The following is a 27,854-nucleotide window of genomic DNA, read 5'->3' on the forward strand; positions in this document are numbered from 1 at the left end:
AGCAATCTCACTCTGCAGTCAGATGCTAATGCATTTCTTACATTATAGTTACAGCGACATGCACGGGTTACGTTCGGCCAAGTCTGGCGTGTTACTCAAGCAAATGTCCTGTCTCCTTTGGCTCCTCGGAGTCAGAGAAGAGCACAGAGCTGCTCGTGACCCAGTAGCTGTAACTAGAGTATAGCAGTGAGACATCTGGGACCATGGGGATAGAAGGATGTTGGATTGGAGCACATTTAACAAATCTGATCTAACAATAAGGATGTTTGTCAAATCCATCATGATTTTTGTATTGTAACAGGCCCGCAATGTGTTTTCGCTGCATAAGATTGAGAAGTTGTCCCTTTTCAGGTTTAGAAGAAGTGACTGCTAAATGGTAACTTGTGTTCGTATAAACTGATAGCCTAGCGAAATCAGTGTTGGTAGTCAAAGTCGTTTTTAAATGTAATGCAGTAGATTTGTGAAAATAACATGAACATGTATTGGGGTTGACATCCATACAGCATTATCCTCCAATTTTAACCTCAACATAGTGTGAAATACACATATAAACAACAGCCTAAATGTAGGATCATTTTGCTGGGGGGCAATGAGGACATTCGGGATCTTTCCCCAGCGGCATCTTTCCTCCACACGTTTCCATGGCATTTCCAATTTTTTCCAGCACTGAGCAAATTTCAGGTCCGCTGAGCGCAAACTTGAACATTGTGAAAATTCTGTGCAACTTCTGGCGCTCGTTTATTGTAAACACTTAGGCTGTACCTGCTTTGAGTTACAGTTATAACAGTAGGCTACTGTGGCTATTTGATCATAACGTAGGCCCATCACTATCAAAAATAATGGAGAAAATGTATCCCATAACATTTTAACATGGAAATAGCTGTTCTATCATTCAGTCTACAGTAGCAGCCAATGTGTGGTGTTTAATGTAGGCCTACATTCCGTGAGACTTATGCAGGGTTTGACATTTAGCTGTTTATCCACTTGTCATTCAGACAAGGAGGTGACTGAAAATGTGTTGATTTATGCAAGAAAACACTTTACAAAATAAAGTTCATTATTATTACGATACCATTATTACAGAGAACCAGACAAATTGCTACCCTCTGCCTAATACAACACTGCCCCTTTAAGACTGAAAAATAAATGCTCTTTACCTGACTCACTTTTCAAAGATGGCTAGAAATGACATGTTTTGTGGTCTTGTAGGAAGCAACCACTCCCCATTGGTGTGATATAACTAGGCTAAAAACACACTTACTAGCAAAGAATATGAACAAATGTTCACACGTGGCTACATGCAGCTCTCGCTTTGATCTCAAAACAAACATCTACTCACCACCACTTATGGTGTAAACACGGTCCAGTTCAAAGGAATGACACAGATCCATATATGGCAATGGTCTATTTGCATAAAGGGATACTGCAGCTCTGATCGGTTAAGCCGCACTGGTCTGTATAGTATGGGCTGAGTCTCGTCTGTCAATGCAATAGAATCCTACTCCGGTGCCTACAACAAAATCTCTTGCATAGTTAGTTTTGCATACTAAGTCTTGCATAGTCCGTTTTGTTTCAGTTTGTTGCATTGAAGTTGGCTTATATTGGCAATTCCCACAATAGAGGGACACGTTGATAGTGTTAACTAAAGGGGAAAATTAGAAAATTAAGTGAAGTTCAATCTCGTGCTTCTCTGCAGGCTGATATTTCTTCTGCTTGGCAGTCCCGTGGGAGCTGTGTGCCCACGCACACGCACAGCTTAGAGGGAACATTGCCCTTTACTGCATCTATGGTCAATGTGGAGCTTAGAAACAAGCACATCTCTCCCACCTGGGACTGCCATCCAGTAGGTAGCGCATGTAGAGGGTGGAACTCACCGCCAGTGGAGCGGAGTCCCGTCCGTCCAGGCCCAGCCACAGAAGGTCCGGGGAGCTTCAGAGTGTTGTCCGTCTCGCCTGGTGGTCTGAGGTCACTAGGGGCAGTGGGCTTCTGCTGCTGGAGGAGACCAGGGGAGAGATGAGCACACTAACAGCTGTCAATCCCAACTAAAACCACCATCACAGCATAGCAGACGATTAGCACAGCCCGAATTAGCCCCACACTATGATATTAAATTAAGAAAGCGTCCCAGTGATTGCTTCCACGTTGCCGTGCATCATCATTCCTAATATGGATGATAGCCTCAGATGGCTGGCTGCTGATTAGAACACAGAGGACACCAGCCATTCAGCCAACCATTCAGCCAGCCATTCAGCCAGCCATTCAGCCAGCCATTCAGCCAGCAAGCCAGTCAGCCAGCCATTCAGCCAGCCATTCAGCCAGCAAGCCAGCCAGCCATTCAGCCAGCCATTCAGCCAGCCACACAGAGACACGTTGAAAAAAAAATGAGGCAGCAAAGGTACAGTTGCTCCAAATAAGAACCTCAGAAAAAAAAAAACAGATTTGAGATGAGGTTATGGGAGGAGTGGGGAGAGCAACGCAAATAAAACCCTGTGGCAGCTAACTGTATAATAAAAAGGCAGTATAAATAGATATGATAGGATAATAAATAGAAAAGACAGCTTTATAGGGCCCTCCAGTTCCATTCGATGAGACGGGGATAGGAGAAGGGGAATTAAAAGGGATGAAAAGGAAAGTGAGGCGGAGAGAGGGAGGAGAGGAGTGAGGGGAGAGGCTGTAACTCTCCAGGAGTCCCGGTGGCCAGGGTTGGCTACTAAACAGAGACACAGACTGACAGAGGACCTCAGTCAGGGAGACATATTTCCTGATGAAGTACCTGTATGTAAGATATATGCGAGGATGGAGCAGTACCATGGTGGACAAATAAATGTTTAGGGGAAAAGGTCAGACGCCATGGTTGGATTTCATGTCAAAGCAGAACGTGGAGGAGCCCAGGGACCTTTATTTAGGTCTTTGTCCATGTCTTTCTCTGTGTAAGCAGTGTGTGACACAGGAGAAAAGATCATTATCATAATTATGAATTGGAAATGGGTTTTTTGCATATCCTACTCTCCCTGAGACACCCTTAGAGTGTGGGGTCACGGCCACATTATCAATTAGGGTTAAGTGCCTTGCTCAAGGGCACATCGGCAGATTTTTTTCCTATTAATGCCTTTTCTGTTACTGGCCCAATGCTCCAACTGCTAGGCTACCTGGTGCCCTGATATGTAGCTACTAGAGGTAAATAACATCTTATTCATCACACAGCGTTCCAGAGCACAGGTGAGTCAGATGACAGGCAGCATGGCAGCCATGGTGGGATGAGGGGAGAGATGGAGGGATGAGGGGAGGGATGAGATGGAGGGATGAGATGGAGATGCAGGTCATACCTGAGGTAGGAGACTGTTGGAAGACTGTTTGACTGTAGTGTTCCCTTCTGGGGAGGCAGGATAGACAGCAGTTAGTTAGGTCATCATGAGTAAGGTAGTACAATTACCATATTTCATTTCTATTCAATGTATTCAATCTCAAGACTGCCAGGGATGATATTATGCAAAGTGAATAGGAAAGGGAAGTATAATAAAGCTCATGTTTTATGCACATGGTATTGTGGGTAGTATTGGAGACAATGGCCAGACAGACACTCAGACAGACACTCAGACAGACACTTTTAAAACAGAAAGAAGAGCAGACAATTAAGCAGCCAGCAAAGATGAGCCTTCCTCAAACCAACCCATTAAACATCTTAACAACATTACAGAGGAATGCAAGTCAAGGGCTGGACATCTAGTCATTCATCAAAATAAAAGGGGAAGTGATTACATCAGCAATCAGGCTCTCCACATTCATTTCTATGACACTGTTTAGTGACACACAATTCATTTATTAGGAATGTGACAGAACAGAAAGCCTGGGGGACGGTTTAAAAACATTCATATCAACAGACAGGGACTCCAATGTGCTGTTAATTAAATCCCATTTAATCCAATGAAACGCACTGTCATTCAAAAGCCAAAGCTAAGGAATGAGTCCTCTGATACAGCTATGACCATCCTGAGTAGGATTTCACACATTAGCATATTCCAAGCTCTCTCCTACTGATGCTGTTGAGGTTAAACATGAGCTGTATTTGGGTAAAGGGTTACAAACAGACAGAGGGGAAGCAGGAGGGGTTTAGGGAGCGGTTGGAAAACTGACCCCTTCTCCATTCCATCCCAATGCTGCTAGGAATGAGGGGTGACACTTTGCAAAGCACCAGGGAGGGGGCATGTGGGTGGAGTGGGTGGAGTGGGGGAGAGGTTGCACGTGCTCCTTATTCTTCAGGCTGAGGGAGCAGTGTTTTATCACACATCATATTCCATCAATTAGGAATCATGAAGGGATTTGAATATCATCCTTGATCCAATCCAAATCACTTTCTACACCCCTTGTCCTGTCTAAGTGTGTACCTTTCTGGGATGGGGGGTCCAGTGCGGACTGGGGGACTTTGGTCTGGGCGGACAGCAGCAGTTCATACGTGTGATCCTCCTCCTCAGTCTCCCCCCTCTCATTGATGCTGCTGTTAGTGAATAGGGCCTGTGAGGGAGAGATGGGAGACAGGGTCAGCACAGTACAGAACACCCATACCACCTCTGTTAGGCTTGTGCAGCATTAATCTCAGACTGTCCTGTGACGCTGAGGACTCATACAGTGAGATAAGTCACAGTGCCCTCTCATGGTTGTACTAGACCTTACGGTCATCCACACAGTCCTTAGCTCGTTCCTTACACACAAAACTAGCAGGAACTAATTGATTGCTTTGGCCAAAAGTAATGGAAAGGGGGATACCTAGTCAGTTGCACAACTGAATGCCTTCGACCGAATGAGTCTTCCGCATTTAACCCAACCATTACAACATGGTCCATCAAAACAGAGCGTTAATGACCATAGATTCTGACCTCTGAGCTAAGCTCCTCTACATGGCCTGGGGCAGGTTGGGATTGGTGAGCCAGCCGGTCTTTCTGTAATTGACAAACAGAGAACGAAATCACTGACTGTGCTCAGACATTAGCTTGACACATATCTTGAAGTACTGTAGAAGGTCGGTTGAACTGAAGCATTGAAATCAAACAAAGATTTTTGCTTTAACACTAGAAAAGCTGAGAGCGTGTCATGTGGACGCAAAACTAATGTACTTTTCTAATTATACATTTTAGTCATGTCCTCCCCCCGCCCACGTACTTTTCCTAAGTCTAGATAACACACTGTAATTATTTTCATCTTGATATCACAAGCAGAATTGGTTTTATAAGCCGTTTTAAGAGGACATGTTGGTTTTTTTATGCCTACCCTCATTCAATGGCACTACACTCACCGGACAGTTTATTGGGTACACCCATCTAGTACCGGGTCGGACACCCCTTTACCTCCATGCAGCCGTGACGGCATCACGCAGTTGCTGCAGATTGGACGGAGGTACATTCAAGCTGTGAACAGCCTGTTCCATCTCATCCCAAAGAGGCTCTAGTGGGTTGAGGTCTGGGGTCTGCATTGGCCACTCAAGTAAACTGAACTCGCTGTGATGTTCCAGGTGATGTTTTTCCACTCCTCAATTGTCCAGTGTTAGTGATCACATGCCCACCGGAGCCGCTTCTTCTTGTTTTTAGCTGATAGGAGTGGAACCCGGTGTGGTCGTCTGCTGCAATAACCCATCCGTGACCAGGACCTACGAGATGTGCATTCTAAGATACTGTTCTGCACACCACTGTTCTACTGCACAGCTATTTGTCTGTGGTCAGCCTGTTAGCTTGCACCATTCTTGCCATTCTTGGACTTCTCCCATCAACAAGCTGTATTTTTGTTTGTCGAGGCCATTTCTGAGATTCTGGATCCGGCACGCCTGGACTCGACGATCATACCACGCTCAAAGTCGTTAGGGTCACTCGTTTTTCCCATTCAAATGTTCAATCGAACAGTAACTGAATGCCTCGATGCCTGTCTGCCTGATTTATATAGCAAGCCACGGCCATGTTACTCACTTTCTGTAGGAGCGATACACTGGCCGGTGAGTGTATATCGAAAATAATTTCACACATATAACTAGCTTAAGAGTTTTAAAACAAGATTACATTGACAATAGTCTGATGGGTGAGAATAGTATCAATATATGAAGAATCTGATGAACAGGGCAGTTTAACAGAGCGCCAAAAAGTTACTTTTTCAAACTTCTACAGGGTCACAAGCAGGTAAGACGTTTTGATGTCTAGCAGATTCTGCAGTTTCCAAATCACTCTTAGAAATGAACCCTTGAGCTCTATTATTTCAAATTATACACTGGGTAGTTTGGCTCCTGGTTGCTGATTGGTTGAAAGCTGTGGTATATCAGACAATATACCACAGGGGGTTGCGGTACATGGCCAATATACCACGGCTAAAGGCTGCATCCAGGCACTCCGCGTTGCACTGTACCTAAGAACAGCCATTAGCTGTGGTATATTGGCCACATACCACACCGCCACGGGCCTTTTTGGCAGAATGATGGCGATTCCATAAACTCTCTACATGCACTCGCAACACTCAAAGTACAGTAATATATTTAAACTCAAAATATGCCATTCTGTTCTTTTGAAATGCATTTTCTTAGTTTCATAATGGTCCTTAACAAATTAATAACGATTTTTTTTATTTAATGGATTTTAACACTTGAATTGTGGTGTTTTAGTGGTTTTCATTTGTACACATAGCCTACAGTTACATAAACTAATGAAAATGCTACTGTGTACTTTGAAATACATTTTATTTCGTAGTGTAATGTTACCTAAGACCTTCATAAACACAACCAAATTATTATATGAAATGTATTTATTAGACTGTTAGAATGTTGACGTCCAAAAGACTCGTCATTGTCCCAGGCTTTTCTAGTGATAAAGAGATATGCTGTCATAATTTCTAAATCCAGTCCACTCAACAACAATTAAATGCAGAGAACTATTGCCCTCTAGTGGAGAAAAAATATTTTAGATGCCCAGCCACGCAAACTTCTTGAGTCACATGTTGTGTGTTTCTGTGGTGGAAGGCAGAGTTCCAGACCAACCTTTCCGGCTTCACTGTCAGGCCGTCCAGAGTCCCTGTCGGAGGACTTCCCGCTAGCCAGGCTGTCTAGAGAGTGACAGGAGGTGGCCTCAAACAGAGCCTCATACGGGCTCTCTTCCTCAGGCCCCGGGGCCAGCCCCGAGAGCAGTGCACTCACCACCTCCATCTCACCTACAACACACGCATTTTAACACACATATTGATACCCGTACAAATACAGGTGGCAATGCACAGCATCACACAGGTAGAGAGCCTTGGCTGGTGGTTACGTGTTAACACCATATCCTCTAACGGCTCACTTCACTTTAGGTTTTCTGTATAGATACGACATACCTTTTTTCCTCGGACTAGGGCTCTCATTAGGTGGAGGGAGAGGGGGAGGAGGCAAGTCCAAAACAGGGGGATTTCCTGACATATGACCTGCAGAGAGATAAAGAAGAAAAGGTTATTCAAATAATATCATTAGTCAGAAAAAACATTTTGGGAAATCAGTTTGTGGTTAAGATAAGGTCATCTTTCTTTATAATCCCATAGGGAACCATTTATGTCTGTTTTTCTTACCCAGAATTAGAGCTGCTATCTGCCGGCTCGTCTGAGAGGGCATCTCTCTGACAGTGTCCAGCGCAGTCAGGCCCTTGTTGTCCACCATGTTGACATTAACCCCTGGAGCAGGACGGGGAAGAGACACAGAGGACAGAGCAGGGGATTAGGGGAAGAGAGAGAGACGAGCAGGGGGTTATATCTGCATTATTCAGCGGGTAGAAACGTGTTGTATCTTATAAGCATGTTGACTAAATGGAGACGTCAGTGTCTGACCTTCCCTCAGAAGTTTCTGCACCACATCGGTTTTCCCGAAGAGTGCCGCTTCATGGAGGGCACTGCCCTTCTCCGTCTGCAGAGAGACAACAAACAGACCATAATCAAAACAATGCTGTGGCTGTGCAATAACAAAACCTGACATCAGAGTAGACTCCAGGTCAGCAACATACAGAACAGCAGAGGTCAGATCTCTAACCCGAACCCTCCCTGCTGAGAGGAACAGATGAAGACCTGCTATCTAGCCCGCTACCAAGCTTTGATTCTGATTCCTCTCATCTTGGTCAGCTAGGGCATACAGCTTAAAGCTAAACCAGCAGGATCCTTCCTGAACACACAGGACAGGTTTGATCAGCGTGAAATAGAAGTTTGGCTTTGGTTATTTATCCGCTGGCGAACACCACCCCGGTGTGTTTTGCTGTGGCAAATTATTTGGTTGAGGAATCAAACTAGATTATTTTCCAGCTCGCTGCGCCATGCTAATGGAAACCGCAGGACGCAAGACCTGAAGGATTCTTGGTGGCCCAGACCTGCTACAGAGCAGAGATGAGGGAAGTGGAGGTAGGACACGACTGATGGATGGCACAGTCTGGTATAAGAAGAGAAGAGGGCCAGAAGCCCCCTTAAACAGTCAAATATTGATGGGAAACTCTGTTACGGAGGAATGTAAATGCTTTTTTATGCTGGATTATGTTGTGTTGTTGTATATTTGAATTATGTATTGTATTGATTGTTGCTGCCTTCTTGGCCAGGTCTCCCTTGAGAAAGAGACTCTGGGTCTCAGTGGGCTTTTCCTGGTTAAATAAAGGTTAAATAAAATAAAACACTGGTTCTTTAGTCTAAATAAAGAGCTCAAGAGGTTTGAGTCAAGAGCCTATGAGTTTGTAGGCCTAAATGCTGCAATGGTGTGTACACAAAATAACATTATGGACACATTCAGTCTCTATATATCCACATAACTACGCTCTCACAACAACACACTGAACCTGATCATTGAACAGGCAGGAGAGACAACAGACCCAGTGTTCTCTTCGGTCCTCACCTCATAGTTGATGTCCATGCCAGCGTCCAGCAGCACCTCCACCACGGCCAGGTGTCCGTTGCGTGAGGCCAGGTGCAGCGGCGTGTGTTTCTTGGTGTTGCAGCTGAGCAGGTTGGGGTGGGCGGTGAGCAGCAGCTTGACCACCTCCAGCCGGCCGTAGAGCGCCGCCAGGTCCAGCGGCGTCTCAAACTTGTTGTTCCTCATGGTGGGGTCGGTCAGCTCCTCCAGCAGCAGACGCACCACCTGGGTGTGGCCGTACTGGGCGGCACAGTGGAGAGGGGTCTCGTTGTCGTTGTTCTGTTGGAGGGGGGAGGTAGGGGGACCAGAAAGGAAAGGGGGAGGGATGGGAGGCAGGGGGTGAGCATCCACATAGAGGAAGTAGAGAAAGAGGTGGGGGTAGATATTGGGAAGGAGGAAGGAAAGAAGGGTGGGAGCATTAAGTGAGTCATGGTCCAGCTTCCAGAAAGCAGTGATTGAGGACTCATGATTGTGTCACGTCGGTTAAGCCAATCAGTGCTTAGCAACCACCATATTAGCCAGTATGTCTAAAGGTCACTGAAGAGCACCAATCAGGATGATGAGGCCCAAGGAAAGCGCTGGCTAGCTGAGAGAAAGGGATGCTGGGAGGATGCTGGGGGGTGGGGACTGAAGTCATGACTGGGAACAGTCCCTGTTGAGTAGAACTGTCTAACACCTGCTTCTTATAGGGCATGACCTGCTGTAAATGTGACGAAAGGACAATCTGTTGACATTTAGTAAAGGCCACGATAATAAGGAAAGACACTTCTGTGATGACAATATGTCATGTGTTGCTTGGTTGTTTAAGGAACTGCTTCGTGCAGACAGAGGTAGGGGTGACAGCCAGTGTGAGAGAGTTGAGTGGTGTGGTGTGGTGACCGACAGTGTAGTGAGTGTGATCCATGCAGTGCTTCACATGCAGAGGAGGCATGCGTTACCAGGGTGACCCAGCGAGATAGTGCTAGAGAGACACGGCTCATACGTCAATACAATCTATGGTCCTGAGAGCAGAACAGCGGCTGAGGAACTGGCTTGTCTAGTAACAGAGATGATGGCAATCCTGAGGTCAAAGTTCTGACTGCACAGGGATACAGACTATGAGTTAAATGGATGGAATATGTATACTTTCTTTTAAAAGAGATTCTCCAAGTGCAGAGAGCAAGGATCACAACTATATGTTCACTAGAACAACATTAAATCAATAGCATTACAAACACAGCTTTTACACGCAAAAACCGCCCACAACACAAGCAACAAAGTTGATGCAGAGTGAGTTGCAACATATTCTGTAGCCAAATGTCATCTCTATATCATATGGAGAGAATATCAGAGATACCATCAGAATACTTTGGGAGAGGATCAGACATATGCTCACATTGTAACATAATCACAAACATCATATCTAGCCTGTGTCAGCAGCATATTCAGTAGAGTGGACTTGTGTTCAAATCTCCATTCCTTACTTCTTATTACCAAGTACTCCCACCAGCAGCCAGAAGAGGGAGATTACAATACAGCCTGATACATCAGCGGAGACAAAATAATGGTCTTAATAACCAATGCATATCCAACTCAAAACAATTTATATGTAATGACACTACATTCTCTCTCAGATTCATCACAAAGGCTATTTGATGCTAGGTCATGTTCCTAGAAGGGCAGACTGGGAACACTAGCTAACACACAGGACATTCCAGTCAACTCAAGTGGCTGACAACACTAGCCGTATGCTGTGTACAACATGCAGGTTTGACAGTTTGTAAACACAGTACAAACCTAAAGGTAATGAATGAATAACTGTTGTAAGAGACTAACCATAACCTCCCCCAAGGCTAGCCACTCTGTGCCAGTCAACAACAATTGTGTACCAGGGTGTGGCAACAATGCCAGTCTGCAACATGCCCGGAGTGCCAGTCATGCCACACATGCCACAGACACCTAGGAGCAGCCGACAGCTGGCAGGAGAATACCCACACACTGTGTGCTAGGTTGGGTTGCTCCCTGGAGAAGGAGGTGCCAGCTGAGTCTTTATTCTGCCATCAGAGGCAGGATCATGGAGACGGGGGTAGGGGGGAGGTTACAGGGCACCCAGGACAGGTGTTGGCCCCTCCCCTCTGACTAACACAAAGATCAGTAGGTAACTACTCCTGTGTTGTTCAAGGTACAGAGCGAGAGCGAGAGAGAGAGAGGGACGAAGAGAGAGAGAGAGAGAGAGAGAGAGAGAGAGAGAGAGAGAGCAAGAGAGAGAGAGAAGAGAGAGAGAGAAGAGAGAGAGCGAGAAGAGAGAGAGAGAGAAGAGAGAGAGAGAAGAGAAAGAGAGAGAAGAGAGAGAGAGAGAAGAGAAAGAGAGAGTCTTACTACACTGGCAAAAACAGGTTACAGCTTGAGCTGAATGAAAGGAGGAGAAATAAAAATGTACAATCCGAGGGAATACCAAACAACACCTGCCTTTCTGGAAAGACGGGGAGAGAGAGAGAGAGAGGCCGGCTGAGAGAGAGGCTGGCTGAGAGAGGCTTGGTCTGACCCTGTGTGAGCTGCACTAAACAAACAAAGACCACGGAACAGAAGAACACTCCAAAACAAAAAGCCTCTGTTAGGGAAATAAACCACAAGTCTGCTAGGGTTTTGTCAGTTAAGGTTTGGGATTTGACTAATTGTTCCTTCCTGCTTATCCTCTGTGTTTTTGGTCTAAATTAAGGTTTGATCTTTGTTTCTCTCTCAGTCTCCCTCTCTCTGTCCGTCTCTGTTTCTCTTTCCCTGTTTGCTGCAGGAGCATGAAACGACCACACACAAAGGAGCATGGCGTCTCGCATCTGTGACGCACCGTCAACTGTTTCGTCATCACAAGCTTTTTAATAGATTCAACTTTCAACTGTTAGATGCAGGCTACTTCAGAGGAACATGTTTTATAGCCTTGGGTTTTATAGCCTTGGGTTTTATAGCCTTGGGTATACAGGTTTACTTGCACAGCCTGGATAAATCTGCAATAACAATATCCAAATAGAAACCAGCTTCAACCTCTATGTGCGCTGGCTAACTGCTCGGATTATGGCCGATTGAATTCTACCTGCAAAAACCAAGACTTCCTCAAGATTTATGGCAAAAAGAGAGACATATTTGCCATATCATGAACACATGATCAGTGTCTAGTTTTAAGACACCAAAAACCACATCATCACCAATGAAGTCTGAGACTCCAGAGGATCCCCTCCTCTCTGTCTCAGTGGTGTGGGCCAGTGTGGTTCGTTCCGTGGCTTTGAGTCTGACAACATCTGATCATATTAGCCACGGCTGGCCTCTCTGGGCAGCAGCAGAGCAGAGCAAAGCGTAGGGTGAGCAGCATGAATCAGACCTTCCCTGTGACGCCTCCTTCACTCCACACTAGCCTACTGCACAGGGGTCCACGTGAGCCTGCAAACCAACAGCTGTTCAAATGCTAACATAAGAAAGTAGATGGCCACACATACACTCCTGTCCTGGTCATCCACATTGGGGAGTTGACTGATGTGATGGCAGCTACAATCAAGAGAAGGATTAGTACACTATGATGTAATCCAGGATAGTACACAGTATGAAGCCTGTGTGAACAACAGTGGTAGATGCACAATAGGTGCACAATAGTGCACAATAGGCAGCAGGTAGCCTAGTGGTTAGAGCGTTGGACTAGTAACCGAAAGGTTGCAAGATCGAATCTGCGAGTAGACAAAAATCTGTTGTTCTGCCCCTGAACAAGGCAATTTTAAATTAACCCACTGTTCCTAGGCCGTCATTGAAAATAAGAGTTTGTTCTTAACTGACTTGCCAAGTTAAACATTTTTTAAATTTATTTCTTTAAATAGCATGATAAAATGGGCCTTCATCTTAATCTAGACTCCAGTGCGTGTCAAACACACTCAGATTAAAGTGCTTTCTCAGATTAAATCTGAGCAGAACACTAACCAGGAACATCTGGAGATGAGGCCTAACTTCTGCACTGTTGTGATGCCAATCACACTCACACTAGAATGTTCCAATTCCGGAAGAGAAGAAACGTGCTGCAGTCCGACTGTATGTACTGTAGGGCTACTGGCTGAGATGCTAACGAGGAGAGACTAGTGACCTCTGGCATGTAATGTGCTCGCTGGGCTGGCGGAGCGAGGAATAGGAGGGGTTACGTCATGCTCTGCCCTCTGGTTAAGGGGGGTGGGGCAAGGGACAAGCAGCTGTTGTGGCCACAGGGTTGCCCAAATGCTGCACGCGACTACTCGTAGTATGCACACATATTTGTAAATCCCTGTTTCTCACATGTCCACAGAGAGGCAAGCTCATCTCAAATGCCTGGAAACTGAAGATGGCAGATTGGGTAGCCAGGCAACCCAAACTCCTTGATTCGGCCAACAGCAACGCCACGCCCACAGACGTTAGTTTCTTCTCCAGAGCCAGAATTCAAGTGGGTAAAGCAGCATTTAGACAATTCGTCATTGGCTTTGCGACTTTGATTTGTTAGAGATGAGCCAATCGCTGATGACTTTGTTTTGTACAACACCCTTCATTTTGACATCACCACAAACAACTTCAACAATGGCAGTCTCAGACTGAAGTATGTGGCAAACAGTTTAAATCATCAGGCAAGTAGATGGTAGCTTTCTCCAGCACCTCTCTCTTCTCCTCCACTGGCCAAAAGCAACAACTCAATCTACAGCAGAAAATCAGGCATATGCTGGATGTGATTATGCATAAAGGATGAAGGAAAAGAAACCTGTCCATCAAAATGGACAGATGCCCTTCTGAGGGGCTCTAGCTTGCATGGATGTATGTAGAAATGTTTAAGGAGATATGATGGAGAAAAAGGGTTGGTGTCAGATCTGATGTGTGGCAGTCGACAGAGACGGACACGGGTGCTAAGCTGAAGCCAATGAGAATGCTAAAAGACTGTGGGGCAGTGTGCCAGTAGCGCAGGCTTCAACCCATATTACTAGCCTATTCAACCTCTCTTTCGTATCGTCGGAGATCCTCAAAGATTGGAAAGCTGCCGCGGTCATCCCCCTCTTCAAAGGGGGAGACACTCTGGACCCAAACTGTTATAGACCTATATCCATCCTGCCCTTCTAAAATCTTCGAAAGCCATGTTAACAAACAGATCACCGACCATTTCGAATCCCACCGTCAGTTTTACGAGGGTATCCTACCTTCTCCACTATGCAATCTGGTTTCCGTGCTGGTCATGGGGGCACCTCAGCCACGCTCAAGGTCCTAAACAATATCATAACCACCATCGATAAGAGTGTATTGTGCAGCCGTCTTCATCGACCTGGCCAAGGCTTGACTCTGTCAATCACCGCATTCTTATCGGCAGACTCAATAGCCTTGGCTTCTCAAATGATTGCCTCGCCTGGTTCACCATCTACTTCTCAGATAGAGTTCAGTGTGTCAAATCGGAGGGCCTGTTGTCTGGACAGTCTCTATGGGGGTACCATGTGGTTCAATTCTTGGGCTGACTCTTTTCTCTGTATATATCAATGATGTCGCTCTTGCTGCTGGTGATTCTCTGATCCACCTCTACGCAGACGACACCATTCTGTAGACATCCGGCCCTTCTTTGGACACTGTGTTAACAAACCTCCAAACGAGCTTCAGTACCATACAACACTCATTCGAGGCCTCCAACTGCTCTTAAGTGCATGCTCCTCAACTGCTTGCTGCCCACACCCTCCCGCCCAACTAGCATCACTACTCTGGACGGTTCTGACTTAGAATATGTGGACAACTACAAATACTTAGGTGTCTGGTTAGACTGTAAACTCTCCTTCCAGATTCACATTAAGCATCTCCAATCCAAAATTAAATCTAGAATCGGCTTCCTATTTTGCAACAAAGCATCCTTCACTCATGCTGCCAAACATAGTCAGTTTTACGAGGGTATCCTACCGATCCTTGACTTCGGTGATGTCATTTACAAAATAGCCTCCAACACTCTACTCAGAAAATTGGATGTAGTCTATCACAGTGCCATCCGTTTTGTCACCAAGCCCCATATACTACCCACCACCGCGACCTGCATGCTCTCGTTGGCTGGCCTTCACTACATATTCGTCGCCAAACCCACTGGCTCCAGGTCATCAAAAAGTCTATGCTAGGTAAAGCCCCGCCTTATCTCAGCTCACTGGTCACCATAGCAACACCCACCCGTAGCACGTGCTCCAGCAGGTATATTTCACTGGTCACCCCCAAAGCCAACACTTCCTTTGGCCGCCTTTCCTTCCGGTTCTCTGCTGCCAATGACTGGATCGAATTACAAAAATCTGGAGCTGAAGCTGGAGTCTTTTATCTCCCTCTCTAACTTTAAGCATCATCTGTCAAAGCAGCTTACCAATCACTGTACACAGCCCATCTGTAAATAGCACACCCAACTACCTCATCCCCATATTGTTACTTATCCTCTTGCTCTTTTGCACACCAGTATCTTTACTTACACATCATCATCTGCACATCTTTCACTCCAGTGTTCATGCTAAATTGTAATTATTTTTCCTCTATGGCCTATTTATTGCCTTACCTCCTTACTCTTCTACACTTGCACACACTGTACATATATTTTTTATTTTGTCATTGACTGTATATTTATTTATGTGTAACTCTGTGTTGTTGTTTTGTCTCACTGCTTTGCTTCATCTTGGCCATGTCGCAGTTGTAAATTAGATATTGTTCTCAACAGGCCTACCTGGTTAAATAAAGGTTAAATAAAAACATTTAAAAAATATCCTCCCCTCTTCAGACAAGCTGGCCCATCCGATTAGAAGGCAAAATCTTTTTTTTTTTTAAAGGCACATTGCATTGTCATTCAATACTAGCTCTCATACCTGGTGTGAATCGCAGCCTGTCTGAAATTTCACACTGTTCACTTTTTAGGTTATCTGGTGTTATTTTCAGGGCACTGTTAGCCTACTGCAAGCAGTGTGTACAGTATGTATTACACTGTGCGTTTAACTTTGTGCCACTGCCATCTCATTCTCCCTCTGTGTAGTATAAAGCTGGGAAGCTGGTTGCATGACTGTCGGTGTTCATATTTACCACAGTCAGCCAACCATCTGAAGGTACAGTACATTTTGTTAGGCAGGTGACCTATATTGGAGACAGAGGACTGTTAGACTTGCAGCTTTGACATATTTCAAGAGCAGTACCGCACGTTCCTTGAAAATACCACTATCAGACACCAGGCTTTTTCGATGGAAGAAATTGTTTTTAAAATAGGAGATGGGAAATAACAATAAGCAGAGAAATTATGACTAAGTGTTATATTTTATTTGTATATGATAAATCACTTTTCCTTCCAAATCAAATGTTATCAAATCAATTGGGGCACTATCGGAATATCATCAAGTGGCAGGCCCATTGGAGATGGTAACACTGGGAGAACGTTGCAGCAACGCTTAATAAACATTGCAGCTAGGCAGCACTAAGGCCAGGAGGACAGAGAGAGAGGGGCTGTTTGAGCTGTGTCCAGGCTGAGCTACGGTGCTTCCCTGAAGGGGAGAGCCTGCACTTAAAAGCCCCCTCCTTCCCCATAAACCTCTGCCCACAACCACCCCTCCCGTTTCCTGCTAGCTAACTCCATGACACACACCCCTATCTTCTCTCCTGCTGCGTGTTCCACTGGGTCAGTCATTGCTGCTGCAAGACCAATCAGCCGTGACACCGTTACCATGACAACATCCCACCTCTCCCTTGCTCTCTTCCACAGTGGTGCAGACTCAAAAGCAGAAAAACAGATAGAGGGAGAGAGAGAGAGAGACACACACACACACACACACACACACACACACACACACTGAGCAGAGAGCACACTGCCTGACATTGATACAAAGAGACTGGTACACAGAAAAGCACCCTCTCCTTGGAAGACATTTCTCTGGTTGTTATAACAACACTGAGATATTATGAACCCAAAGACTCTTTTGGGGGATCCAAAGAGAGATCCACAGTCACATGATGCCATCACCATCACTGCCAGAGCATCCATCCAGCCTGCATCCATCCATGTTTCTGATTTGTTCATAACAGCTTATCCATTATTTAGGTCTGCTGTGGCCAGGTATTGGACCCCATACTGCTGTATTCCAAAAGCAACAGAGAAGCTAACCCCCACAGACGTCAAATGGTCAGTCTGTCAACTAAACCACATCCTAAACGTTTGCATTAAGAGGAGCAACAATTATACAGCACTAGAGGACATGTAATGAGGATTCAGTGTTTGGTAAACACATGCTGCATGTCGCTTTAAGGCAACCGAAGCTAAGAGGCTTGAGTTAGCACTGAGGAAATGTGACACCATTTTAAAAATAGTTTGATTTCCAGATGCTTTCCTCAAAACACAAGCTTTGACCTCTCCACACTCCAGTGATGGTGTTAGCCTCAATTTGATGTGAAGGTAACATTGCCTCTGTCAGTAAGCTAGATGAAGTGTTAACGGTTCAATAATTCAAAATCTCTGGGGGGAAAACTCTCTGACTTGAGCTTGACTGTCTAGGCGTGAATGTGGCTTCTACACATACAGTAGGACGTAATGACCCTAGACAAGCATGAGCACATACACGTCTAGAACAAGGTCAAATGTAGAGAGAAACACCAAGGAAAACACACAGGTCAGAAATGACTGACACGTAACACCTATGTCACTGAAATCACATCCATTCTATTCTATGTTGTGGTTCTGTCCCCAAGGGACTAATTGTTCCCCATGATAAAATCGGGGAGGGGACTGTGGATTGGTCTCCGTCCATCTGTTCATACGTTAGTCACACGCAATCTCTCAGACAGCATGGCCCCATTTTTTACGAAACTTGGGTGAATAATGTGTCTTGCCATAGAGCAGTGTTTCTGCCATAGAGTAGTGTACTGTTGGGGGTACTGGGGGACCAGGGTTGGGAAACACAGCCATAGAGATCCAGCATTTACAAAATGACACTGATTGACCCAAGGCGGGAGCTATAGTAATTAATTGAAATTTGTCACACCAGAGAGGAAGCGAGAGGGATAACTAGGCCCAAAATCTGTCTTCTCCAACAGGTTTTTTATTTTATTTATTTTTTAAAGGTTTATTTGCTCACCAAGCGAGGACGTTTTGTATGGAGGTCACTGAGTGTCAAATTTGGTTAACAAAAAATGTAATGGCTTGTTTGCTAGGTGTGGCTTATTTAATTGAATAGAAGTTTTACAGTGCTTAGGTTGTTACAAGTGTACGGATATCGGTAGGACACGTGACATCCAGACAACTTTTAGAAAAAACACTTTATATCAGAGTTATGCCTGTTGTTCACAAGCATATCTGCCCTCTCATTGGCTAGTATGGTCCCACCTGATCTTGCCTCCTCCAGACTGCCTTCTAGTCTGAGTAACAGTATCTTTAGGTAACATTCCACTCCTTGCCACACCTTGTCATTGCCAAAGACTTGACATGGAGTACACGGAGTGGATTAGTTAAAGAGACTGGTATCTTTTTAATTGTTACAGCGGCCACTTCAATCTGGTCAATATAATGGATAATCTGTGGTCACACACAATCTCAATTGGCCCAACAGGGGGCTGCATCATTTGTGGGGAAGACATGTTTATTGTTGCCTTGTTCATATTTACAACTAATGAGAGAGGACGGTCCCAAAGAGACATACATCAGAGTCCTTCAACATCACGTAACTGTATAAACAAGAAAACTGACTATGGAACACAACTGCAGTAGTACTAATAACATTGCAAATCCACCTTTCCAATTCTTCTCAGTTATCAGGTGAAAGTATCGAGAGAGAACCCCAAGAAATCACAAGAAATGTACCCAGAAAAGGTCAAAGCAAGTCCCCTTATCTCTACAACAGACTGCCAGTGCAAGCTAAGCAAGCATCAAACCCAAGCATCAAAACTATGCATCAAACCCAAGCACCAAAATCATGCATCAAACCCAAGCATCAAAACCATGCATGGCGAAGAGATTGTGTGCAACTAGTTGTGTGAGTACAATGGAAGCAGGGAGGAGAATAAGAGGGCAGCAGCCTTCTGAGCAGCTGTCTGTCTGGCTGGCTGGCTGGCTGGGTACACACCTTGGCATTAATATGCAGGTCAAAGGGCCCACAGCGTTTCAACTCTTTGTGCTCTACAGAGGAGCTCTAGGAGGGAAGAAAAATGAAGCAATGGTTTTTCACTCACACACAGGCAATGCATGACAGTCAGTTGCAAGGCTGAGTCAAAATAAATGAACAGAAATATGAACAAAGTTGAGTTAATGAACAAACAGATGTCATGAACAGGCATAGAGATGGCTGACAGAAATGACACAAAATGAGCTGGCAATGGATCAGAGGATTATTCCAATATCATGACTCCAGTGACAGACTAATAAACTCAAATGTATCTGGAGTACTACTGGGAAGTAATACTGGGAAGTACTACAGGGAAGTACTACAGTGATGTCATACTTTATCAATGGGATCTTGGCTCTATGGCTATGATTGATTTTGTTCAATTGCCTCATAATGGGTCATTTCTGCCAAAATGGTAAAGATACTAAACACGAGATCACAGACAGGACAAGGTAAATACTGAAGGTGTTGCTGGTGGTTACACAGTGGACAGTCTCTACACACCATGCCTGGACTAACACATTACATATCAAACAGAACAATCCATTAGTTCAAACATGACACATTCACTTGGCTGGTGTCAAGTCACTTCAAGACAAATATTAGTGCAGTCAAACTCATGACGCAATGCAGTTAATGTGTATGGTCTTGCACTGAATGAACAAGCCCTGTCCTTCTTTCATTTGTATTAAAAATATATATATGTTCTCAAAAACGGCAAATGGTATTTGCAAACCACAGACAGAGCGAGACGAGGAACACGGTCCACCGTGTACCCAGTTAAAAATGCATTCTATAGAGATGAGCATAGAGAGGTCGACACTGTATATGAATGATGAGTTGTATAGGATAGATGTCCATCCATGTGACAGGAACTGGGTGTAACACTAAAGTTCACTGACTCTAGTTAACAGGGGAAATAGTGATGGGTTATGTGGTGTTGCACTCGACCTGTTCCTTCCTTCACACTGTTACACAGATCAGATCAAAAACCACTGCTGCTGTGAGCAGAGGAAGACCGATTCCTGGAGGTATCAGGGGAACAGATGGAGTGAGAAGAAGGGAGCCACAGTTAGCAGGGGGGGGGGGGGAGTCAGACCTGCTCGTTGAGTTTGGGGTGTGAGGGGCCTTGGTGAATGAGCAGCCTGACGATCCGTTGGTCCCCCTTCCATGCGGCCAGGTGCAGGGGGTAGCAGCCCTTATTGTCGGCGATGTTGGTCAAGGCCTCGTTACGTAACAGTGACTCCACAACTTCACTGTGGAATGGACAGGCAGACACTGTCAGAAGAGTTGAACATTATGTAGGCTGATGACAGTGTACTATATCAATATTAAGCACACAAATATGGTATTTCCCACTAGCTGACCTCAGGCACATCATTGTCAGTTAATCTAAACTCCCATGACAACAGAGCAGAGCTAGCTCTAGATCTACCTGTGTCCGTTTAGGGCTGCATGGTGTAGAGGAGTGTATCCAGTGCTGTCCACACAGTTCACATTAGGACCCCTCCAGATACTGTGGGGAGAGAGAGAGAGGGAATATTAGATCATATAACAGTATAATGCAGCTGAGGGAAGAGCCTAAAGCTAGCGTGAGCAGAGAGAAGTTCAGTAGGCAAACATTGTGACATGTTGCCGATCAAAATGGCAGGTCCTAGCCCCTCAGTGTCATTGGCAGTCATGCTACATTATAAGTTGTGTACCATGGTTTACAGCCTAGCCCAGCCCAGGTTCACAGCCCAGCCCAGGTTCACAGCCCAGCCCAGGCCAGCTCACACCCAGGTGAGAGGCGTTCCCTGAGGAATTGAACCACAGCACTGAGTGAGAGGGAAAGGAATGAGGAAGCATGGGCCAAGCCAGCAGCACCAGGCAGCAGAGGACGGATGGGGTTGGTATGTACACACACCCACACTAAGACACAGCAGGAGGGCAGTAAAGTTGGAGGCCCCAGGCAGAAGCCAGTCTTTGCCCCCCCCCCAATGTATATTTAACAGAATCATTGCAACTGAAGGTAGAGCTGTTTGGAGCCGGCTCTTTTAGGCGAACTAAGCAGAATGAAAAGGCTAACTGAAAAGACTTGAAATGCCCTACACTAGTGAAGGCTTTTTACATCACCACATAGAACAGGGGTGGGCAATAATTATGGCTGCACAGATTTGTTTTCTGACCGATTTGTTTGTCAACAGCAATTTGCGGGTCAGATTTAAAATAAATAAATAAATAAATAAATAAATAGGCCTATAGGCTATAGGTCCAGTATAATCTCTACATACAGTAGGTTTACCTTCTTACTGGTATTAGTTAGTTGGGATGCACTGATGTGGTATTCTGGGCCAATGACTACATTTGAAGTCGGATGTTTACATACACCTTAGACAAATACATTTAAACTCAGTTTTCACAATTCCTGACATTTAATCCTAGTAAAAATCACCAGTCTTAGGTCAGTTAGGATCACCACTTTATTTTAAGAATGTGAAATGTCAGAATAATAGTATTATTTCTTTCATCACATCCCCAGTGGGTCAGAAGTTTACATTCACTCAATTTGTACTTGGTAGCATTGCCTTTAAAATTGTTGAACTTGGGTCAAACGTTTCGTGTAGCCTTCAACAAGCTTCCCACAATAAGTTGGGCGAATTTTGTCCCATTCCTCCTGACAGAGCTGGTGTAACAGTTCTATTTTGGTGTCATCAGACCAGAGGACATTACTCCAAAAAAGTACGATCTTTGTCCCCATGTGCAGTTGGAAACCGTAGTCTAGCTTTTTTATGGCGGTTTTGGAGCAGTGGCTTCTTCCTTGCTGAGCAGCCTTTCAGGTTATGTTGATATCGGACTCGTTTTACTGTGGATATAGATACTTTGTACCTGTTTCCTCCAGCATCTTCACAAGGTCCTTTGCTGTTGTTCTGGGATTGATTTGCACTTTTCGCACCAAAGTACGTTCATCTCTAGGAGACAGAACACGTTTTCTTCCTGAGATGTATGATGGCTGTGCGGTCCCATGGTGTTTATACTTGCGTACTATCATTTGTACAGATGAACGTGGAACCTTCAGGCGTTTGGAAATTCCTCCCAAGGATGATCCAGACTTGTGGTCTATAATTTTGTTTTTAGGTCTTGGCTGATTTCTTTTGATTTTCCCATGATGTCAGGCAAAGAGGCACTGAGTTTGAAGGTAGGCCTTGAAATTCATCAACAGGTACACCTCCAATTGACTCAAATGATGTCAATTAGCCTCTCAGAAGCTTCTAAAGCCCTGACATAGTTTTCTGGAATTTTCCAAGCTGTTTAAAGGCACAGTGAATTTAGTGTGTAAACTTCTGAACCACTGGAATTGTTATACAGTGAATTATAAGAGAAATAATCGGTCTGTAAACAATTGTTGGAAAAATGACTTGTGTCATGCACAAAGTAGATGTCCTATCCTACTTGCCAAAACTATAGTTTATTAACAAGAAATTTGTAGAGTGGTTGAAAAACGAGTTTTAATGACTCCAACCTAAGTCCAACCGAACCAACTTTGGCTTTCCTGGATTTAGCCACTATATTGTGATCACTGCATCCAATGGGTACGGATACAGCTTTAGAACAAAGTTCTACAGTGTTAGTAAAAATATGATTGATACATGTGGATGATCTTGTTCCTGTTGTGTTTGTAAACACCCTGGTAGGTTGATTAATAACCTGAACCAGATTACAGGCACTGGTTAGAGTAAGAAGCTTCCTCTTGAGCGGACAGCTTGATGAAAACCAGTCTATATTCAGGTCCCCAAGAAAGTAGACCTCTCGGTTTACATCACATACACTATCAAGCATTTCACACATATCATTTAGATACTGCCTGTTCGTACTTAGTGGCCTATAGCAACACCCCAAAAGAAAAGGCTGTAGATGTGTCAAGTGAACCTGCAAGCACAACACTTCATTAACACTTGACATAAAATCTTCTCTAAGCATTACAGGGATATGTCTCTAAATATATACAGCAACACCTCCCCCATAAGTATTTCAGTCTCTTCTATATGTAACCCTTGTGAAATGGGTAGGTAGTTAGCGGTGGTGCGTGCTAATAGTGTTTCAATCGGTGACGTCACTCGCTCTGAGACCTTGAAGTAGTTGTTTCCCTTGCTCTGCAAGGGCCGCGGCTTTTGTGGAGCGATGGGTAACGATGCTTCGAGGGTGGCTGTTGTTGATGTGTGCAGAGGGTCCCTGGTTCGGGGCGAGGAGAGGGACGGAAGCAATACTGTTACATTGATGCTGTTGACCCGGATCACTGGTTGCTGCGGAAAAGGAGGAGATCAAAAGTGGGTTGAGTGTAACCGATGTGAAATGGCTAGCTTGTTAGCGGGGTGCGTGCTAATAGTGTTTCAGTCGGTGACGTCACTCGCTCTGAGACCTTGAAGTAGTTTTTTCCCTTGCTCTGCAAAGGCCGCGGATTTTGTGGAGCGATGGGTAACGATGCATCGTGGGAGGCAGTTGTTGATGTGTGCAGAGGGTCCCTTGGTTCGAGCCCAGGTAGGGGCGAGGAGAGCTAAACTGTTACATATAGATGTTGTTATCCTTATATTGCTACTGCTGTATCAACAAAATAATTATCTAAGTGAGTTTCAGAAATGGCTAATATGAATGTTATCTGATGTGAGCAAGTTATTGATTTCATGAACCTTATTTCTAAGGCTACATATATTAATATGGGCTATTTTCAGCCCTTTCCTGGGTAGCTTATCAGAGATAGACATAATACTGAAAGTGTGTGCACGTGCGCACTGCGGGATTGAAGCTACGAACAATGTAGAAAATAGTAAAAATAAAATAAAACCCTGGAATAAGTAGGTGTGTCAAAATATTTGACTGGTACTGTATGTTTAATTGAAATAAAACCACCCGTGAGCCTAGAGTTGGAAAACCCTGCCCTATAGGGTTATGCGTGTGAATACTTGGGAACAGATTTCCAAATTAAAATCACTTGGAGCTAATTTCCTGGTCTTTTATGTCCAACAATGAAAATGCAAAAACATGTCATGTAAAAAGCACCTCATTTCGGTGTGCGCATAATTAGTGCTCTGGGGTCGCATTGAACCCATATCTGGGTAGAGGAGGAGACAATGAATATGACGAGTCTCCTCTCTAGCCCAGTTAACTACCATTCATTTTCCCATTACACACCTTTGCAAGCGTAATAATGTCAAAATATGTTTCATTATTCACCAAATATGGAGTTTTGCTGGGAAACTATTGTTTATTGCCATGCCGCCCTGTATGCTCTTCCAAAAAAAGCCCTTTTTTCCCTCTTTTCTTTTTTTATCATCAAAAAAATGGTATTGTCTGGAAATAATCTATGTATTGTTTTTGACAAAGTGCACATGCGCCAAATCCACCCCTATGCATTAATGTAATTATCAACCACTCACTTCATTCTATCCTCCACTGCTTGAATTGAAGGGTCTGGACTGGAGGATATATATAGGCCTAGATCTCTCATACACTTAAGGCTGAACTCAGCTGTCAGCTGTGATGGTTTGTTTCTTTTAATCAGCAGATAGAAAGAGAGAAATGGAGAGAGGGAGTAATTAAACAGGCAAAGGAAGCCTGGGCGCTGGGAGGATAGCATGCCATGCCAGCAGCAGGTCAACAGTAACAATGGGATCTGGCTGCACACTGAGCACGTCCTAAAATAAATCATTTGAAAAGAAAATCCAGCCTAGCACTGGAAAAACAAAGGTCTGAGAAAGAGGAGAGATGGGATGGATCTCGTGAAGATAAATGAAAAGGAGATGAGAGCACTGAAATGGAACCAAGAGAGGGATTCTACCAACAGTAGGGAGGATGATGCTGCTGCACCACCATGCAACCATGTCATCTATCTATGATAAAACCCCTGGAATGTGCCAGATTAGAAGATGAACATTGATGTTCACGTGACTTAACATTAATCCATATCATCAACGCTGAAAACAAAAAAGAAACTGAAGACAGGCACGCAATGCACACACTTACATACTTAACAATGCTGACATGTTCAATCTCAGAAAGGTCTAATGGCTGGGGCGATGATAGTGACAACATGATGACATCACCATGGCCATTGGAGAGGGGGGCACAAGGCAGTAAGAGGACACAGGCAACAGAATGCTCCCTTCATCCCTGCACAGTTCCACAGGAGCATCGCTCTGATGAGAACCCTTTTGTTTTGTAATGGCCGCTTTTGCCCCCTAAAATAAATCTCCCATAATAGCTCTGAGAGCAGCCTGCAATTACCCAGTCGGAGAAGTCCCGTTAAATAAGTGTCTGCATTCTAGCTTTCAGAACAATACAGGCCAAGGCTCTGTAGGCCAAAGAAGAGACACTGGAAAATTCATCCTTCCCTATATAGTGTCACATACACTGAGTGTACCAAACATTAGGAACACCTTCCTAATATTGAGTTGCACCATCTTTTTCTCTCATAACAGCCTCAATTCGTTGAGGCATGGACTCTACAAGGTATCAAAGGTGTTTCACATGGATGCTGGCCCATGTTGACTCCAATGCTTCCCACAGTTGTGTCAAGTTGGTTGGATGTCTTTTGGGTGGTGGACCCTCTCTTTCTAAAATTATGCGCCGCCATTGTTGCAACCCCTATTACTAGTCTGTTCAACCTGTCTTTCGTATCGTCCAAGATTCCTAAAGATTGGAAAGCTGCCGCGGTCATCCCCCTCTTCAAAGGGGGTGACACTCCAGACACAAACTGTTACAGACCTGTATCCATCCTGCCCTGCCTTTCCAAAGTCTTCAAAAGCCAAGTTAAAAAACAGATCACTGACCATTTCGATCCCACCGTACCTTCTCCGCTGTGCAATCCGGCTTCAGAGCTGGTCATGGGTGCACCTCAGCCACGCTCAAGGTACTAAAACAATAACATAACCGCCATCAACAAAAAACAGTACTGTGCAGCCATCTTCATCGACCAAGGCTTTCGACTCTGTCAATCACCACATTCTTATCGGCAGACTCAACAGCCTTGGTTTCTCAAATGACTGCCTCGCCTGGTTCACCAACTACTTCTCAGATAGAGTTCAGTGTGTCAAATCAGAAGGCATGCTGTCCGGACCTCTGGCAGTCTCTATGGGGGTGCCACAGGGTTCAATTCTCGGGCCGACTCTTTTCTCTGTATATATCAATGATGTTGCTCTTGCTGCTGGTGATTCTCTGATCCACCTCTACGCAGACGACACCATTCTGTAGACATCCGGCCCTTCTTTGGACACTGTGTTAACAAACCTCCAGACAAGCTTCAATGCCATACAACACTCCTTCCGTGGCCTCCAACTGCTCTTAAATGCTAGTAAAACTAAATGCATGCTCTTTAACCGATCGCTGCCCACACCCTCCCGCCCAACTAGCATCACTACTCTGGACGGTTCTGACTTAGAATATGTAGACAACTACAAATACCTAGGTGTCTGGTTAGACTGTAAACTCTCCTTCCAGACTCATATAAAGCATAACCCAATCCAAAATTAAATCTAGAATTGGCTTCCTATTTCACAACAAAGCCTCCATCACTCACGCTGCCAAACATACCCTCGTAAAACTGACTATCCTACCGATCCTCGACTTCGGCGATGTCATTTACAAAATAGCCTCCAACACTCTACTCAGCAAATTGGATGCAGTCTATCACAGTGCCATCCGTTTTGTCACCAAAGCCCCTTATACTACCCACTACTGCTTTGGCCGCCTTTCCTTACAGTTCTCTGCTGCCAATGACTGGAACAAATTGCAAAATAAATAAATACATTTAAAAATATTGCTGAAGTTGGAGACATATTGCCCTCACTAACTTTAAGCTATCTGAGCAGCTCACCGATCGCTGCAGCTGTACACAGCCCATCTATAAAATAGCCCATCCAAATACCTACCTCATCCCCATGTTGTTTTTAATTGACTTTTTTTTGCTGTTTTGCACACCAGTAAAATAGCAAAAACACACTAGTACTTCTACTTGCACATCATATCTGCACATCCATCACTCCAGTGTTAATTTGCTAAATTGTAATTACTTCGCTACTACGGCCTACCTCCTTACTCCATTTGCACACACTGTATATAGATTTTTCTATTGTTATTGACTGTACGTTTGTTTATCCCATGTGTAACTCTGTTGTTGATTTTTGTCGCAATGCTTTGCTTTATCTTGGCCAGGTCGCAGTTGTAAATGAGAACTTGTTCTCAACTGGCCTACCTGGTTATATAAAGGTGAAATAAATAAAATATATATAAATCATGATACACACGGGAAACTGTTGAGCGTGAAAAACCCAGCAGAGTTGCAGTTCTTGACACACTCAAACAGGAGCGCCTGGCACCTATTGCCCTCCCTCGCTCAAAGGCACTTGAATCTTTTGTCTTGCCCAATCACCAGCTGAATGGCACAGACAATCCATGTCTCAATTGACTCAAGTATTAAAAATCCTTTAACCAGTCTCCTCCGCTTCATCTACACTGATTGAAGGGGATTTAACAAATGACATCAATAAGGGATAAAAGCTTTCACCTGGATTCACCTTGTCAGTCTATCTCATGGAAATGTTTTGTGCACTCACTGTGCATTAGTCCAGTCATTCCCATACAGTCAACCCCAATTACAGGCCTGTATGGACCTATAGGCCTGCCTGCTAAAGGCATCTCACAGTCAGCCATAGTTGATAAGGATGTCAGTGGTACAGGCTGAAGCTACACTAGCAGAGTGAGTGAGGAGGATATGATGGTGAAGGATAGAATTTTGTTAGGGGAAGGAAATCACTCTAGAGGTTCAATGCAAATCCCTCCAAACCGGCAATGCACCTCAGCTAAGTAGCGAAGAGTACTGCCTTGGA

At 44.6% G+C, this 27,854-nt stretch overlaps 1 protein-coding gene across 6 annotated transcripts in view; it reads right to left on the reverse strand.

Moving 5' to 3' along the window:
• Positions 1–27,854, reverse strand: part of LOC139416615 (ankyrin repeat and SAM domain-containing protein 1A-like) — a 105,254-nt gene that overhangs the window by 52,767 nt on the left and 24,633 nt on the right. For 4 of the 6 annotated variants that reach the window (XM_071165490.1, XM_071165489.1, XM_071165491.1 and 1 more), the window contains exons 2-13: positions 20,429–20,509; positions 20,093–20,249; positions 18,955–19,020; positions 8,867–9,163; positions 7,825–7,900; positions 7,570–7,671; positions 7,342–7,428; positions 7,010–7,179; positions 4,875–4,937; positions 4,386–4,512; positions 3,327–3,373; positions 1,875–1,992 (exon numbers count right to left, since the gene is read on the reverse strand). In XM_071165490.1, the coding sequence (XP_071021591.1) occupies positions 1,875–1,992; positions 3,327–3,373; positions 4,386–4,512; positions 4,875–4,937; positions 7,010–7,179; positions 7,342–7,428; positions 7,570–7,671; positions 7,825–7,900; positions 8,867–9,163; positions 18,955–19,020; positions 20,093–20,249; positions 20,429–20,509 (1,391 nt within the window). The remainder of the gene's footprint in view (positions 1–1,874; positions 1,993–3,326; positions 3,374–4,385; positions 4,513–4,874; positions 4,938–7,009; positions 7,180–7,341; positions 7,429–7,569; positions 7,672–7,824; positions 7,901–8,866; positions 9,164–18,954; positions 19,021–20,092; positions 20,250–20,428; positions 20,510–27,854) is intronic. The other 2 variants (XM_071165488.1, XM_071165492.1) reach the window with 2 other exon arrangements.

The sequence above is a fragment of the Oncorhynchus clarkii genome, chromosome 9 (genome assembly GCF_045791955.1).
Source record: "Oncorhynchus clarkii lewisi isolate Uvic-CL-2024 chromosome 9, UVic_Ocla_1.0, whole genome shotgun sequence".
In the NCBI taxonomy this organism is placed as follows: Eukaryota; Metazoa; Chordata; class Actinopteri; order Salmoniformes; family Salmonidae; genus Oncorhynchus; species Oncorhynchus clarkii.